Source organism: Tyto alba, unplaced genomic scaffold (assembly GCF_018691265.1).
Source record: "Tyto alba isolate M040663 unplaced genomic scaffold, T.alba_DEE_v4.0 Super-Scaffold_1, whole genome shotgun sequence".
Classification (NCBI taxonomy): domain Eukaryota; kingdom Metazoa; phylum Chordata; class Aves; order Strigiformes; family Tytonidae; genus Tyto; species Tyto alba.
The window spans coordinates 19,841,997-19,859,497 of NW_024881261.1; the positions used below are offsets into that span (position 1 = coordinate 19,841,997).

Below are 17,501 nucleotides of genomic sequence, written 5' to 3' on the forward strand. Positions count from 1 at the left end.
TTTGCAGTGGTATTCCTTCTCAGGGCAAGATTTTCCTAAAGATGGAAAAATTAATACACCAGATGTGGGAAAAGTGTCAGCTGAAGACCACTTTGAATAAAAAGCTTTTTTAGAATTTCCAAACAATTATGGTCATATGTTAACATTTATTTAAGGATATAATAGGAAATTTATAAGTGCCTGATCCAGAGAAGCACATGGATCCTCAAACAGATAGAGATCATTCATAAAATTATTGGACTGTTACATACTTAAGCTTAGGTGTAAATGAGAAGTGCTTGACAAAATGTTTAGTTATCATCAATGATATGTTATAAAACACAAAAGTAACAGGTAAATGTAATGTAATCATAAATCAATAAACATAAGAGTAATTGTAAGCAAACGAAAAAACCTTCCACAACTGCCTACCCACCACATGTTTAAAATTGGAAAAACATGGAAATTGTAAAAAATGTAGAGATATTAGAAAAATAGCAAGCAACAGAAAATTCTGATGGATCTGTATGTTAAGAGCATAAGATAGTCATCAGCAACCCCTCAACAAAAATTTCAAAACGTTGTCATAGAAGTTGTCTTGTGTAATTGCAGTTACTGGACAGCAGGGACTGATCATTTCCTTCCAAACAGGTTTCCTGATAATTTTTGTAAAAAAAATTTTTAGCTATTCTCATATTTTTTTGGCTGGAAGGGTAACAATGGAGACAGTGATGGTACCATTCCCTCCACCCCCATCAGTGTGGCTGTTGGCTATCAGTCAATTAGTAGTGTTCTCCTTTCAGGGAGAAAATACATGTTTGATGGAACATGCATGTCAGTAACCTTGCTAAGGGTACGCACACTGATGGGCTCAGCTTGGATTTTGGTAACAGCCATGTACTCGAAAATAGTTGAGATCTCTGTTACTTTCACCACAGTGAAAAATTAAATGGTGAGTACTGTGCTTCTTAGTTTAAAAACCTTTCAGAACGTCAATCAAAAGTGCACATTTCGAGGTGGAGTTAAGTAGGTTAAAGTCAAGCTTTCTGTGCAAAAGGGTTTTCCTACAAAAATATTCCTTTCTGGGATTTTTAATCCTCTGTAGTTTACCTGACTTATTTGAGGACTAACCTAGCCAGAAACTATGTTAAAGGGTCAAAAGGTTTCTGTGGTAACTTACCTAACCTTTTGCTATAGACCCTTTCTGTCAGGCTGTTGGTTTTCTGTTAGTGCCATACAATGGTTGACAGAGACAAGGGGAGTTCACATCAAATTTTTCATCTGAGTTCTACTGACCTAGCAGACAGTAACTACTTCTGTTGTGGCTCTAGCTGCACTATTTGGTTTAGAAATTTCTGGCATATTTGAAAAATTAAGGAGCCAGTGTTGTAAAGCAATCATTGTGGGAGGCCAGCACAGCTCTTCCTTTCCCAGCAACACAGTTCTCAGCAGGGGAGTGAATAATGAATGTTGTGCTGTTCTACAACCTTTACTTTTACTATCTTTTTCATGTTTCAGGTCTGAGTATTTCTACTCTTGGATAAAAGGGGGTTTTTTCAACTCTTGCCCCTCTTTTGCGCAACCCCACTCACCTATGCCCCTCTCTGGCACCTCCCTTGTCTACCAGCTGTTTAACATCCCTTTGCTTGCCTTGTTCTCACAGCCATGCTCCATTCAGTCTGTCTTCTTCAACAGCCATCTCCTTCATATGCATAAACTGAAGCAAATGAAGAACATTAGCTGCTCAGCATAGAAATAGGAGTTAATAAGATGGGTTTTCATATGATTAATCTTCTCAGTCTTGATAGGTTTTGAATAGCAGGCAAATTTTATTAGATGTTTGCATGATGCCTAGCACCATGACGCCCACTCCCTGATTAGAATTCCTGAAGTACTACTACAATACAAATATGTGATTAATGCTGCTCTTATTTGGTATCATAGGGAAACCCCTCTTTGAAAGTATAAAAGAGGTTGAAGGTTTGCAGAGTAAAACATCCAGATTTTTTCAGGAAATTTATAGATTTAAAGAAATAGAAAAAGGGTGAAGCACTTACTAGAATCTGTCTTAATGCACTTCTTGTCTTAGTGTTATGGCAGCAATTAAAATTCAGGTTGGCTTTTGTTTTGGTTTGTTGTTTTTTTTTAATTATATATTTGTTTGTTTATTTTGATTCTGGTACAATTCTCTAAATGAACTTTCAGGTATATGGTTCTTTTTGTTAACCACATGTAACAGTGCTGGAGAGGTACTGAATTTACGGAGGTCTGAGAAGCTGAATGTATACCCTGCTTATGTAGATACACATAATCCTCAAGATTACTGTCTTTCACGGGGAGAATTTCAGTGGACCCATCTGCCAGTCTTCTCAGAAAAGCATAAACTTTGCTTTTATCTAGAGGCTGGACAGAGACATCTTTAAGCAGAGAAGAAAGCTGAGAATATAGAGTAGCAGGCTTGAGGTGCTCAGTGGAGTTATTTTTATTTAGGAACATAGCTTTGGAAATGACCTTTTGGGTTGTTTTTAAACAAGTTGAAGTCATAATCATACAATTCTTGATAAATAGCCTCTGCTGAAATCAAACCAAGCTGTTCTTTTTCAGTTAAATAGCTAACCTTGGGTGCAGAATGGGACAGCTCTTTATTGGACAAAATATATTTTATTAGAAATAGCCTTTGAATCCCAAGAGCTGTACAGAATTCAGGAGTCTTTAGTTTCCATGTATTTAAGAACAACCCAGAATTTAGCTGCCTGCCAGAGTGCTGACTGTAGTGCCTACCATGGTATGTGATTGCTAGAGTGGGAGCACGGGGAAGCAAAGCAGGCTGAAAAAGTGCCATTTCCTAACAATCTGGTTGATAGAATCTTCTGCACTGTCGACATCTTCTGTACTAGTATCAAATACTGTCTCCCATTTAAATGTGCTCTACTGTATTTGATGGCCCGTAGGAAATGAGTTAAGGGGTTTGCAAGACTCTGGGGAGGACACTGGTCAGTGATCAGATATAGTCATCCCTGATCCTTCAAGACATGTGAAAGAAATTAGCTCTTTCAAAACCTGTAAAATATTTCATCTTATAACCCACTGTCACATAGCATGTGAAATATTTCTCTTTGTTATCTAGCTTTTTCCTTTCTCACTCTCTCTCTCTATCTCCCTCTTCTTTGCTACTCATATTGTGGCATTTTTGGGGTTTTTTTTTACTCATAGGTCTGTTGCGTTGGGGTTTTTTTTATTAATGATGTAGCAGTCAGAGAAAAAGGAACAGAAAGCAATAAGTTAACATTAATGAATGTAGCAAATGCCTACAAATAATTAATGTTTGGTACAACCTTAAGGACAAGAAAAACAAGAAAGAAGAACTGTCCTAGTGCTACATGAATAGGGTAAATATAGGAAAATATTAAAACTGCCCTAGAGCTGGATGCAAAGGGTAAGTGCAGTAAATATATGCAATTCCATTACCTTTCACTCTAAGTGTTAATGAATTTTCTCCAGCTATACTTAAGCTGCTTTATACTTGTTCTTCACGAAATTCATCTGCACAAATGTTCTCAAAGTGACTTTGAAAGCTGTGTATGTTGTTATTCACAAGAAAAATAAAGTTTAAATTAATTGGTGCAAATGAACCTGTTCTGGGAGTGTGTCCTGGCATTCTGGACATGGGGACTGTCACAAGTTTCTCAGTCCTTGCCTAACCCATCATTGCTGTGAAGGTAACAAATGACATGTACAGTTTATATATATGCATGTATCTTACACCGATCCAGAAAGAAAATTCTAGGTATGTCTCCTTCTCATTCTTCCCTCATGTGCATCTCTGTTATTATTAAACAGGTAAAAGTGTTGGATTCTGTGCTTATTTATGCTGGTATACATATTTGTGACAGGTCCTTTGGGATAAACTGCAAAAAAGTCCTTCCATGCAGTTCTGAAACAAATTGCAATTGCATTTTACTGCACATCCATTTTAATTTTGTAGCCAAGGTAGTGTGGAGAAGCAGAAAGTAGTGGGCTAAGAACACTCAGTATGGTCTGGGGGCTGTGCTCCTGCCGTGGGGCAGCTGTGATAGAAACCTGACCTTGTGCTTGTTCCTCTGGCTGAAGCCATATCCTTCTAGAAATGGAGCATTTTCAAAAAGCATCCAAACTGTTTGACAGGTGAGGTTGCATTTCTTCAGATGATGGAACTGCTCAGGTACATCAGTGCTGTAAATGGAGCAGCTGAACAAGGTAGGAAAAAAGCAACCCCTTGGTCCCCAGGCAGGCCAGCGTGACTGTACCTGCTATTCCTCCATCCTTCATCATGCAAATGCTTCACATCCTCACTTCACGCTGTTGCAATATCGTTATTGAATCAATTTATTTAAAGAAATGGAAGGAGGGGCACGCGGAGGGGGCAGTGAGTACTTTGCTGGCTGTGTGCCGTGTTTTAAAAGGTCAGTGGCTTCTGTAGCTGTGCTGGCCAGTTGCTAGGCTGCCATGGATTTCTGTGCTCCTTTCCCCAGCAAAAGGGACCTCGTGATGAGGTGCAAGGTTATAGTAGTGCTTTTTTAGTTACCTCACCCACTCCTTTCTGCTGGCTGAGCAGACTGAGTAAGGGAGATGCTCTCAGGAGCAGTTGTTTTCTTTCCAATGTTTTCAAAAGCAGCTGCTGAAGTAATCAATAGGTTATTTATCCTGCCAAATTAAATCTAATGTATTAACGTGGAGAAAAGAGTCACTATTTAGTGCACCCTGGGTAACTAAGGGTTTCTTAGGGATCAGCAGGATTTGTTGTCACTTTCACCCCAATTATATCTTCTTTGATCTCATGGCAAAGCACATTTACTTAATGCTTGAGTGAAAATTATCTAGCAAAGGTTGCAAAGTGCAGAGCTCTGTCATGAGCTTTTCTTTTAACCCTGCTTTCATTTAGCCATCTCAAGCAGCAGGAACTTTTATGCACATCTGATATGTGTTGTAATAGCAACCAGTGCTGTCAGTGGGGATCAGGCCTTAGAGGTGGAGCAGATATGCAGTAAGTCTTATCCTGCACCAGAAAGGTTAAGAAAAAGATACAACATGAGAGCAAACCAAGGTAGGGCTGGGAAGGGAAGGACATGATTGCTCAAACAAAGTATGTGCTCTCTGTTTGACTTCATTTGCAGAGTCCACAATCTGTACTATCCATGATATGGATAATTAGAAAACAGCACCAGGTTGTAAGCGAATGAATTTTTCTAAGCTCAGAATAAAATTGACAGGTTGGCATTATAACAGTTTATTGAACATGTGCAGCAACAAGAAAGGTAACTATTTAACTTGTGTATTAGTTCAGTGGCTACAAAAGGCACAGTACTCCTTGAAGTGAGTGTGAAGTCAAGGAGATGAGGTTTACACTGATCCTACTATGAGGAAGCTGGGTGGCCTATTTCTATGTTGGCCAGCCGTTTCTTATAATATGGTGTGTTTTGGTTACTTGTAATTTCATTAAATGTTTGCTGTTTGTGTATACGTTGGCAGGCAGGACTCTGTGAAAATAACAGCAAGTGATCATGTAACCAAATATGTAGCCTATGTTTGCTTAGCCTGATAGGTCATCAAATTTTTCCCAAGTACGTTAATGTACAGCTAAAATGCAAACTTGGGTCTTGGTCCTGTTCTGATGCTGGCCTGGGATGTTGGGCCGGAGATCTACGCTGAGGTCATGGCACCCGGCTATTGTTGTTTGTGCATTAAAATTAATTAGGACTCTGTATGTGGAGACTGTTGACTCTGAAAAATTGTGTGTATCTTTCTGCTTACTGAACGGTTACTGTTACCTGTTCTGTCATTCCTGGAACTTCCTCCTTCACCCTTAATAATCAGAACATGAAATGAAATCATCCCTCCAGAAGGGGCAGTGAAAGATACTGCTCAGATCCAAAATAAGAAGCCCTGCCTTGACAAGACTCTGCAAAAGTGCTGGCTGCAGAGGTATGTCTGGATTGCTCAGGATCCCTCTGTGGTGTATCGTGTGCTTGTGCAAACTCCATCTAATTGTATTACTTGTTATTGCCAGGAAGCCCTTGAGCAAAAGAGTTTGAACTTTATCAGTGCGCTGTTAACTCAGGTGACTGTCATGGCTTCTTACGGGCTATTCAATCATCCAGGCATTTGGGCATAACGTATTGCACTTGCAGCAATACAATAAATCCACCTTTGAGGTCCTGGGTGTTAGATGTAGTATGTGGTGGTCGCATGGTGCAAAGCGCTGGTACTTGCTCTGCTTGTTCAAGTGAGTTTGGCAGGATAACGTAATGGGAGACTTTGTTGCCAAATTGGGGGTGTAATCTATTTGTGCTGCTCTGGCTTCATGCTAGATTGGATAATAGCTTTTTTTACAGCTGGGTTAGACATAGATACCCACAACAGTGTTGAATTGTATTTTCCATCTAAGTAGACAGGGATGTGGTGGTGATTTGCATCAAATTGTACTGCTTGATGATCTGGTCATTCACTGATCCAACATGAAGGATCATGTAACCACTGCTGTGGCCATCAGATAACTTGTTGATCCAATATTTGCGCATATTTAATAAGACTGTTGGTTGGAGCTATAGAGAAAGAGATGTATAATTGACCCCATTAGTTAGAAATAAAGAATCAGTCATTAGTTCATATCAGTTTACTCAAAATGTAACATAAACCCTGCAAAATTATCTGACATCTGGATGGAATCAATACATAAGATGTATGGTCTGCTCACAAATTAGCAGTGCATGCTGGAAGGCAAATACAGAATGTGTGTGGCAAGTCCAGGGATGTGTATTCTGTATCATGTGCCTGCCATCCTCTAACTAACTTGACTGCAGGCGTTTTCAGCCTCTGTCGTAGGTTTTGTAAATAGTGCTATACTTGCCTAGATCCATGCTTTCTTGTTTTACTGCATTAGCCAGTCTGTTGTGCCTTTTTTCCTCAATTTGTTTGTGTTCGTGTCAGAGAGTTTGCTTCAGAACACAGTGGGGAGGGAAGGAGGGTGCGGGTACATACTGGCAGTGCTGTACGTTTGTCCTGAAGCAAATAGGTAAGGTCAAAAAATGAACTTTACACTTCAAGCAAAACGTCACAAGGTTTGTGAAGAGGCCAGTGATGTCCTTGGGATCATGTGGGCACCTGCAGAGGCTGCTCAGAAAGCTCTGTCAGCTGCACTGGCATTTTTTGCTGTGTTAGAAAGTTGTATCAGAAAAGACAAACTGTCCTGGTCTCCACTTCAGAGCTTTCATCGATCTTTTATGTATATAGGTCCTAGCAGTTGAATACCTCAAAGATAAAATTTGAAATCATAAATTCATTTGGATCTCATTTGCTTTCTGTGTTTTTTCTAATCAGCTGTAGGAATGAACTTGTAAAGTTCCCTAAAAAAAAAAAAAAAAAAAAAGTCCCATCCAGCTGGGACCCTTTAAACTCACTTAAGAGCCTCTATACATGACATACCAGATTTAGTGGCTGCTTACAAAAAATCTTGTAGCCCCAGCCGAGAATTCTTGTTTGATCTTTGTGAGCTGCTATGACCATTGTTATATAAGCCAATAAGCCAGGGAGCTCTGGGCTTTGCAGAGCCAAGTCTTGAGCATCACCTGGCTGAGCAGATTCAAGGACTAAGAAGGCACATTATTAGCCATGTAACTACTTTCTTGAGTTGCACTTTTGAGTAGTCCTACAGCCCTCTTATGGGCTATAACCAGTAACATTTGCTGAGAAGCCTGTGGTTCCTGTCAGTGAGAATGTTGCATATTCATAATCTGCCGTATTAAGTGATATAGAAGCTATCTGAGGTTTCTCTCCAAGCAAAACTGAAAGACATCCCAGATAGTTTGCTTATGCTTTATAAATCTTTGATTCATCCAGGGGCTAGGTGCCTGTTGGTGATGGCAAAAACATAGTCTGAAACCCAGCACTGACAGCCAGCACTGTGTGTTCCTGTACTGAGTAAAATGGGGTGTCTCAGGTCCCTCAGTCGAGCCCTGCCATGCACTCACTGATGCAGAAGGGACTAAAGGCTGCTGGTCCTATGCTGCTGGTGATACCCAGAGCATTAACAAAACTACTCCAACACACAGGACTCAGTTACTCACGTAGGGTCCAGTGGTTGTCATTTGATTTCCTGCAGTGTCCTGCAGCACTCTGCATTTAGAGCCTGTGTTATGGCCTGGATACACACACTGCTTCGATTTAAGTGGATGGAAGAAGGGGATGGACTAGATCTAACCTTCAGTGAATTGTCCATCCCCAGAAAATGAAGTTGCTGTGTCCTGCCCGACTATAGCCTTCATCTACAATTTGGCTTGTGAGAACAAGGAGGTCACTTCATTATCAGATCTGCTCTGATTTTGCAGGGAAGGTTCACTTTTCATACAAAGGTGAAAACCATACTCTCTCAAAAAACAATTTTGCACTAAATTGCATACAATGAAGAATAGCTACTTTAAGTGGAGACTGCAGCCGAAAATAGAATTCAGCCAGGGACTGGTGTGGGCAGGGGGAGCCCACTGAAGGTAAATGAGCTCCAGTGACTGGCACCAGTAAAGTGTGTGACTTACATGTATGTGCTGTGACATTTGTGGGGCAGAAGGGCATCATGTGCTAGGATGTAACTGCTGGGCAAATCACCCTGAAATAAAGGATACCAGACACAGGGCCAAATTCTGATGGCAGTCTTGCTTCTACCAAATTTTCATAAGCTGTGTTTGAAAGAAACCCCTTGCTTTTATGCAATAAAGCCGTAGCAGTATGTCCTAGCTCAGCCATGCAGTTTTACAGCATGTGCGGTGTACCCTGATTCCCTCTCTGCCTGTTTTTTTCTCCTTCTCTCCTTTCAGATGGCCAGTAACCCATGTGCCAGGCAGCCCCAGCCCACACTCAGCAAGCTGGCTGGACTTGGCCCCTGCCACTGAGGCGGGGAGGAGGGAGGAATCGCCCCAGCCAGCGCCATGGCCTCACCCCGGCACGCCGGCCCTCCAGACGGAGGCTGGGGGTGGATGATCGTTGCCGGCTGCTTCCTTGTCACTATCTGTACCAGAGCTGTGACGAGGTAAAGGGGCTGCTGCTTGTCTTTCTGACCTGTTTGTGGCATTATCCTTTTTTTTCTTCTTTTTTTTTTTTTTTTTTTTTTTTCCTCCTTAGGAAGAGGATTTGGGATCTCCCCTGATGTCCCACAGCTGCAGGGGTTATTCTGGCTGGGTACAAACCTCTCTTGCTGCATTTTAAACATTTCCTGAAATCCCTAAGGCTGTGGGAAGGGCTGTGGGATTACGAGCCCTCTGGTTTTAGTCTCGCCTCCTCTGACAGCTGCTATATCTCTCAACAACCTTCCCATGATTTCTTACAGAATCAAAGCCTGGGGCAGGCAGTGTTATTTCAGGCTGTGGTTGTTTGGTTGAGGAGGGAGGAATTATATTAGGGTCTTTTCAGGCCTGCTGTGTCCTTCTGATCCCACAGCCATGCTCATTTTTGCTAGTTCCAGTGGATTTGCTTGGCTCCTGAGTCTTTCAGAGAAGCCTGTAAACATCCCCCTTCTCCAAGCATTTTAGGTACCATTCTGCCTGAGAAGGTCTGTGCCCTAGAAAGAAGGCCGCTCTGGTATCTGAAATATGCAGAAAATATTTTCTCAGAAATACTTCTCAAAAATAGAAAGAACAGGAATAGACTGCTGCCTTGCATAAACACAATGTATACATCTGGGGTGAGATGGCTTCCACAGTGACTTTGATGTTGACTGGAGACAGACGAGCCTGGTGTGTGTGAACATGGACATTTAAGCTATGTTAAGCAGAGAGATAAGCACCCTTGTAAGTGAGGAACACTGAGACAGTGTCTTGTTGGACAGCCAGTATAATTTAAATACAGTGTTTCCTACCTAAATATGGTATTCCTTTTAAAATAAAGCTGGCAGGTTTAGGGATGTAAAGTCAAGGGTCTTGGAGTCACCAGTGTAAAAGGGACATGGAAACATTGACACAGTGTTACTTTATATGCAAATGTATCAATTCCATAATAACAGTAAAGATTTCCTAGTGAATTTAATTCCTTTTTCATGTGTGAAATGTTACATTCAAGGAATCATCTAATGGCTGGCACACATCTAGAGTACATAAAAGAATGAAGTGTGTGCAAGAAAAAAGCTGAAGAAAGTGGTCAATAGTTGATTTGCATGATGAAAAAAAAAGAAAGGGGGAAAAAGGATCTCTTGCTGATCCAGAAATCAGAATTAAACTATGCAGCCTTTTATTCCCTAGCCCTGCAGAGACAGGTAGAGCAATAACACTCGTTAAGCAGAGAATGGTAACCTCTCCTGGAAGCATTTTAATAAACTGTTGGAAGGTCCCTGGGCTCCTGCTGTGGTTTGATTCTCTGTTCATGAGGAGTTGCTTTTCACCTCCTTAGCACTTTTGCATCCATGAACATATAGCTATATGTGGTGTTGGCTCTACAGGTACTATGCTGGCCCTGCCCTGCCAGTTTGCAGATGTGATTGCCACTGCCAGCAAGCAACCAGGGCAGCGAACAACTGGGGAGGTGGGGCTTTGTGTAGCAGGAAAGCAGCATCATGATGTGGGCTATAAATTGCTGGTGATAATTACAACTTCAATTTCACCTCAGTTAAAAATAATATAAGCTATAAAAATCTAGCAGCAGATACCATAGTGAGAAACGTGGTATTATAATGTTCATAAACTCTCTGGAGTAGTTATCTGTCTGAATTAAATTCTACACAAACCTAATTGTCTAATCCCACTGTTGGGATAATAGTTAGACGCCAATTTGTGATCCAGTTGTTGCCAGTGCAAAGCAAGGATTTTTTCTCTGGTTGAATCACCCTAACCTAGGTACCTTACACAGAGTGCTGTTGAAATTATTCAGCTTGCACATCATTTCATGTCTTGTCCCTCATGCATTAAGGTAGCCCTTAATTTCCAGTATCCATTAGAAACTCTTTAAAATTTTCCTTTCTCATTGGGGTTTAGGTAAACCACAGATTTGATCTCCCTGAGAGCTGGAGAGGACCTTTAAGTGGGTACTCCTTATACCTGAAGACTGAGGCTGGTGTTTTCTGTGAGGCAAATATCCCATGTTCAACAGATCAGTATTCATGTTTGTTTCTTTCCTAGGTGCATTTCCATTTTTTTTGTGGAGTTCCAGGCATACTTTGGGCAGGATTATGCCAGAACGGCTTGGATCCACTCCATTGTCGACTGTGCTACAATGCTCTGTGGTGTGTATTATCCTTTTAAAACTAATGTGGCTGCTTTTTCTTCAGTTCCATCTGGTTTTAGCATGTTCACAAGCTGGTGAAGTCAGCTGGCAAAGATAGACACTGTGGGCTCTCTGGGGTATGGTATATCCAAGCTGCTTCCCCCAGCATAGTTGTGCAGGAAGGGAGTGTCTTCATACTACAGAAAAGCAGCAGAACTTTGTTTTGTCAAATGATCTAAGTTTTCAGAAATGTGCTTTTGTCAAAGTCTAGTGGGACAAGTTGTGTTTGAGAGTTACTAACTGAGCACTTGTTTCTTTTGCCCTTTGATTGGAATCGTATTTGAGACTTAGCACAGGATGTACATCTTGACTTCAGATCAAGTCACAGCCCACCCTCCTTTTAGTAAACTTGTATGTTTGCAAATACTGTTTTCCCTTAAAAGAAAATTCAGTGTTACTAAGAATGACATGCATCAATGCAGCAGTTATACTGAATTTCTCATGGGCTTACTTTAAAACTGTACAGCTAGGTGAAAATCCATGCCCTAATCCTGTGTAAGAGGGTTAATCCATGAGAATTGTTACAAAAGCACAGGAACACAACTTGAATGAGATATACTAACTCTACCATGTCAGCCAGGTTATAACCTGGGGGGAAAAAAAGAGAAATAAGGATAACCTTGCCCTGGTATTGCAGGTAGCAGAGAGGAGGAGGGCTGGTGATGGCATCATGGTAGAGGCAGAGTGATCTGGAAGCCATCGCTGTTGGAGAAGTGCAGGGGAATGGTAGCAGCCCTAGAGATGCTCCAAAAGATATGAGACCTCCCCTGTTGGGGTCTGACAGAGCCCACAAGGCCAGGGAGGAACGAAGAAGGATGCCTGAAGTTACTGAGGGCTGAAGTGCAAATTCCAGGTTGGGGAAGGTCTCGGTGTTGTAAGCATGGAGTAATGAACTATGTGGGCTGTTGCTGTGGTCTCTCTTGACCCCCAAAGCTGCAGAGTAGCTGCATCCTGTAACGACTTTGATCTACAAAAACCTGCTGAGAAAGCTACTGTGAATTTCAGTTTTATACTGACTTTCAGGAAAATTATTTTTAGGAGTTTTTTGGTGCTTACACCACTGTGATGGGGGGGATGTTGGAAGACCACTCTGTGTAGCTGTGATTGCTGTTTTCTCCTGCTTGCCTACTGCTTTCTTTTCCTTGATGATCATTGCAATAAATTGTGTGTGAGGACCTGCCATTAACTACTAGCTTTATTTGTTTCTTTGAAGCCCCACTTGGGAGTTTAATCAGTAATCATGTATCCTGCCAAGTTGGTATCATGCTAGGAGGGCTACTTGCATCTACTGGACTAATTCTGAGTTCGTTCGCCACCAGCCTGGAACATCTCTACTTATCATTAGGAGTCCTTACAGGTAAGAGGCATTCAGTCCCTTTGTTCCTGCCAGGAAAACAACGCATGAATGTTAAAAATTATGGTCCTTCCTTTCAAGAGGGGTAACATCTTCTCCATGTCATATTGCCACTGCACTGGTTGAAAGAGATACTCAGACCTGTTCCCTTCAGTCTCATACAGCCCAAATGCAGGACCCTGCAAAAGCAACTGTTAGTTAGAGAGAGGACCATGGATAAAGTTCTGAAATTATGGGAAGTCAGGAAGGACTGCTGTTGCAGGTGATACACAAAAAGGTTTCCTTTCTTGCCTGTGATTTGGCAGGAGTTTGTTATAGTCGGAGTTCTAGACTGCCTCAAGATATTTGAATGTTAAAAAAAAAAAAAAGTTTAAATCAAAACATAAGAGTAAGTGGGCAGAGGATCACTGGGAATATCTGGTACCTCAGCTGTGCACCTTGTTTTTGTCTACGTTACATTTCAGTTGAAAAGGAAACAAATTGCTGGTTGGTAGTGTTGCTGTAGCAGCTCTTCCATTTGCATTCAGGTGTAGTGGTAACAAATATTTTTACTCTGTCCTATCTCCCTGTGTTTGTTGCGCACAGAGGAACTTGAGAGGTGCCCATGGTCACACTGACATTCCTTCCTCATTAATACTGACCTGGTAGCCACGGTGATATAAACCCTTGTACTTGGTCCCCTGCTGTTTAATAACAAGTTGGTGGGATTACCGAAGTTCACACGCTGCCAACAGCTTATTTCTTAAAAAAAAAAAAAAAAAAAAAAATCCTTATTGTAGTGCATGTCACTCCTGTATTACTATGTTAATCTTTGACAAATGTGTTCATAACAAGTAAAAAGGTTCCTTGTAACTTGAGGGTCTGTGCCACATACCAAGCTAATGCCACTGAGGCTTCCTTGGTGTGAATACTGAGGTGGAAGTGCAGTTGCACTTTGTACATGGAGTTGTAAAGAGCCAATTCCAGAACAGTGAACTTCTAGTCTGTGGGGACTGGTTAATGGAGAGGTGAACTGTTGGTAAAGCCTAGAGCTGGTGCCCCAGCCCAGAGAGGAACTGGGAGCGTAACTGGTGAAGGTCTAAATCTATAAAAGCTATAGGACTTGAAACCGTGAGGAGTGAAGCAGAGGTGAGATGGGGAAGTGGCAGTAAGTAGCAGAGTTCCTTCTAAGAGGTATGAAAATATTTTCAGCTCCAAACTTTGAATTTCCACTTCTCACAGGACATTTACTGGCTTTTTTGGGACCCATTTCCCTCTGCCTACTCACTAAAAAATAAATGCCAAATAGAGTATGATTTTTGCAGCTCTCGAGTGATGATGTCTAGCTCAAGGCTGTTCCTCCAGCTCTGCTGTTCACACAGGTTCACCCACAGTTCTCTGCCCTGCTCCTCCCCTTGCCTCCTGAGGGGTGCCAGAGTGGGCACCCACTGCCCAGGATCCCTCCAGTCCCCTTACCCCACACAGTGCTGCCTTTGAGGAGGACATGGCAAGCTGGTTACAGTGCCAGGTGATTATCTCCTCTATTGGCAAGTTCTGCCAGAGGCAGTGGGGACCATTTTACTCTCATTGCAGGACATGCTCCAAAACCCTAGTCAGGAATGCATTTCTGCAGCTGATTCAGAAACATATGTTCTAGTGTTTGGGCAAGTATTTGATGATTCAAGTCTGCTCTCTGGTTCTGTAGCAGTGACCACAATCTTTTTCCCAGCCCAAAAGATGGATCTTATTTGTTTACTAAATTAGACATGGCTTTGTTTTCTGAGGCTTAACCCTCCTCTTTACTTGTAGGCAAGGATTTAAAATGGTCAGGACTCCAAGCAGCTGCTGCATGGAGTTTGTTTAGCTGACTAAAAAAGGTTTATTGTAGAATATTAGTAGCAGAGGCAGACTCTTTGTACTGTGTTTCAGAGACCTGAAAATTGATGTTCAGGGTTGCAACAGACCAAAATACAAAGTGATGCCTCATCAGGACAGTGTGTCCAGTGCCAGCATCTGCACAGACCCTGGGCCACAACCTCATCTTGCATCCTGGAGAGGCTGATGCACTGTTTCTGATGTTCATTGATTATTTTTGTTATTAAGTGAACCTCATCACTTCTTTCTGAGCTCTGTTGTTGTGGATTAATGATGATCCCTTCGGTTTGTCAAGTCAGTGACCCTGACAGTGGAAGAAAGGAGTCATCCTTGTTTGTTTTCACACTGATTGGGCTTCATGATACAGAATCAGAAAAAGCTTCCTGTTCATTTGTGTTAAAGTAGGTTATGTGGTTTAATTTAATGTGTTCAATATGTTGTGCTTAGTCTTAAGCCATCTGCACTGTGCTTTCTCTTCTAGGACTTGGGTTTGCACTCTGCTATTCTCCAGCCATCGCAATGGTGGGCAAGTATTTCAACAAAAGAAAAGCGCTGGCATATGGAATAGCCATGTCAGGAAGTGGAATTGGTACCTTCGTCCTGGCCCCTGTGGTCCAGCTCCTAATCGAGCAGTTTTCCTGGCGTGGAGCTTTACTCATCCTGGGGGGTTTTGTTTTAAATCTCTGCGTCTGTGGTGCCCTGATGCGGCCTATTGCTCTTAAGGAGGACTGTAAAACTGCTCCTGAGTTTCTTGAACAGGATTATGTACCCAAAGAACAGAAACGAGACTTAAAGCGAATGTCCATCTGTTCACCTTTAATTGAAGTGTGGTCTCATGAATGTTTTTGCTACTGTTCATGGAAGGAATATGACTTTTTACTGATGCCAGGCTTCATGGTGCTGGCAGTGTCAGTTTTATTTATGGCATATGGCTGTAGCCCTCTTTTTGTCTACCTGGTGCCTTATGCTTTGAGTGCTGGAGTGAGTCACCACCAAGCTGCCTTCCTCATGTCCATACTTGGTGTCATAGACATCATTGGTAATATCACCTTTGGATGGCTAACAGACAGAAGGTAATGGCTTATGGTTAAGCAAGTGTAAGCCTTAGCTGGTGGAAGGCTGAATGCAAGTGAATTGTAATACATGTAGAAGTTAACATTATGGGTTTTCGCAGTAGCATGTGTAACTTAAAAAAAAAAAAAAAAAAAAGAGAGAGAGAGAAAAAAGCCATCATATGACTTTCAGAAATGCTTACTATTTAATGTTTTTGTCTCTTCTGAGTTCAATTCTGCTGGTTTAATTTCTTTTTTTCCTAAAGAAATTAGGTATTTGTTCAAAGCTCTTGCATTTGACAGTGGAAATGTAACCCCCTGCTTGAGGTCTGTTGAGTGTGATCCTCTGTACCTATTTCCTAGAGGATCTCACTCTACTTTCTCTGCCTTTTCTTCTCTTTTGTGCTTCTGGGGAGGCAGAGAAGTTATGGAAAATGGTCAAGGGTCTGGCCCAGCACTGTCAGGCACATACTCAGAAGGCCTGACCTAAAATTGTTTTACATTTTCCAGTATGTAAGAACTCACTGTGCTTTGCTAGCTCAGCTCACTCCAGACATCTGTGTACAGCATCTGTACCATCAGTAGAGATCGCCTAAATTAAGGAGGATTTTGATTCTAAATGACACGTTCTTTGTGCTTATTCAGTTTGTGGGAAAAAATCAATTATTGTTTTTGTGGGACAGGGAGAAAGGAAAGTGTCATCTCGCTTAGCTCACGCTAAGTCCAGTGTTTCAGGGCTGACGTGAAGGATGACAACTAAGAGAAGTGTACTGTAATATTTTTTTGCATAATACTGGAAGCTAAGCTGGAATGTAAAGCCTGATGGAATACTGCTTTGAACATTGTAACTTCAGAGGGCTGCAAAATCCTGGCAGCGGAGCAGCTCCCCTCAGGAGGATCAGCCCCAAGAACACTGCAGGCAGCGTGGGCTGCTGCTTACCAGATGTTTCTGCAGCTGTATGTGGGCAGCTTTCCCTACCTGGGCTTGTCAGTGCTGAGCTTTTCATCTTGAAGACTGTGTAAGAAAATGGACCTAAATTTGAGCTGTATAGAAGAGACTGAAGTGCTGCATACCAGGGCATAGGAACTGAGGTGCTGTGTCCAGTGATAATCTTTTTCTCTTCTGTTTTGAAATTTGCAGGTGTCTGAAGAAGCATCGGCACTTTTGCTACCTCTTTGCTGTGGGAATGGATGGCCTCTGTTGTCTTTTCCTGCCAGTTCTCCAAAACTTTCCCTTGCTTGTGCCTTTCTCGTTTACCTTTGGCTACTTCGATGGAGCCTATGTAACACTGATCCCTGTTGTGACAGCAGATGTAGTTGGAACTTCTTCCTTATCATCAGCCCTGGGTGTCGTGTATTTTCTGCATGCCATACCATATCTAGTGAGCCCGCCTGTTGCAGGTCAGTTAACGAATTACTTTTGTATAATCTTATCACTACTTCAGATTTACCTATTGGTGTGATGTAAAAGGAGAGGAAGGACAGCAAATGCACATTAAATGTGGATGTAGCCCATGGGCAGAGAAATAGCACACCTAGACCGTCAAAAGACTTTAGATCCCACTTAAGCCCTGTATTGATAGGATGATTTCTATATATAGAGCAAACTGAAATTTAAAAAACAAGCCAGTATGGAATGGGGCTTCTAAGAGGTGGTACGTCACCACTTCATGTAGTTCAGAAATTGTGCAAGTGAAGGAACAAAAGACTTCACTGTGAAATTACACAATTTTGAAAATTTAACCTAAAGAGAGTGTCATTCCAAGGGTTTTTTTGGTGCAGAGGATTTCATCTTTTCATCTCACAAAATACTTTGAATGGGTGGGTGAGTCAGCTTCACTACTGTTTGGTCACAGGCTTATCACTGTAATACCTAAACATCATTTTCCCCATCCGTTCCATTACTGTGAAGTAAGGATGACAGCTGTACTCATATTATTCTTTAGAAAGAACTTGACACAGTTTTGAATATTGTGAAAGGT

The 17,501-nt window shown here is 41.7% G+C and overlaps 1 protein-coding gene across 4 annotated transcripts in view; it reads left to right on the top strand.

Moving 5' to 3' along the window:
- Window positions 1-17,501, top strand: part of SLC16A12 (solute carrier family 16 member 12) — a 34,409-nt gene that overhangs the window by 13,344 nt on the left and 3,564 nt on the right. For 2 of the 4 annotated variants that reach the window (XM_042791951.1, XM_033001804.2), the window contains exons 2-6: window positions 8,826-9,037; window positions 11,115-11,218; window positions 12,473-12,616; window positions 14,949-15,540; window positions 16,661-16,920. In XM_042791951.1, coding sequence (XP_042647885.1) covers window positions 8,937-9,037; window positions 11,115-11,218; window positions 12,473-12,616; window positions 14,949-15,540; window positions 16,661-16,920 — 1,201 coding nt within the window. In that variant the 5' untranslated portion in view covers window positions 8,826-8,936. Of the gene's footprint in view, window positions 1-5,869; window positions 5,941-8,774; window positions 9,038-11,114; window positions 11,219-12,472; window positions 12,617-14,948; window positions 15,541-16,660; window positions 16,921-17,501 lie in introns of those variants that run through there. The other 2 variants (XM_033001803.2, XM_009969650.3) reach the window with 2 other exon arrangements.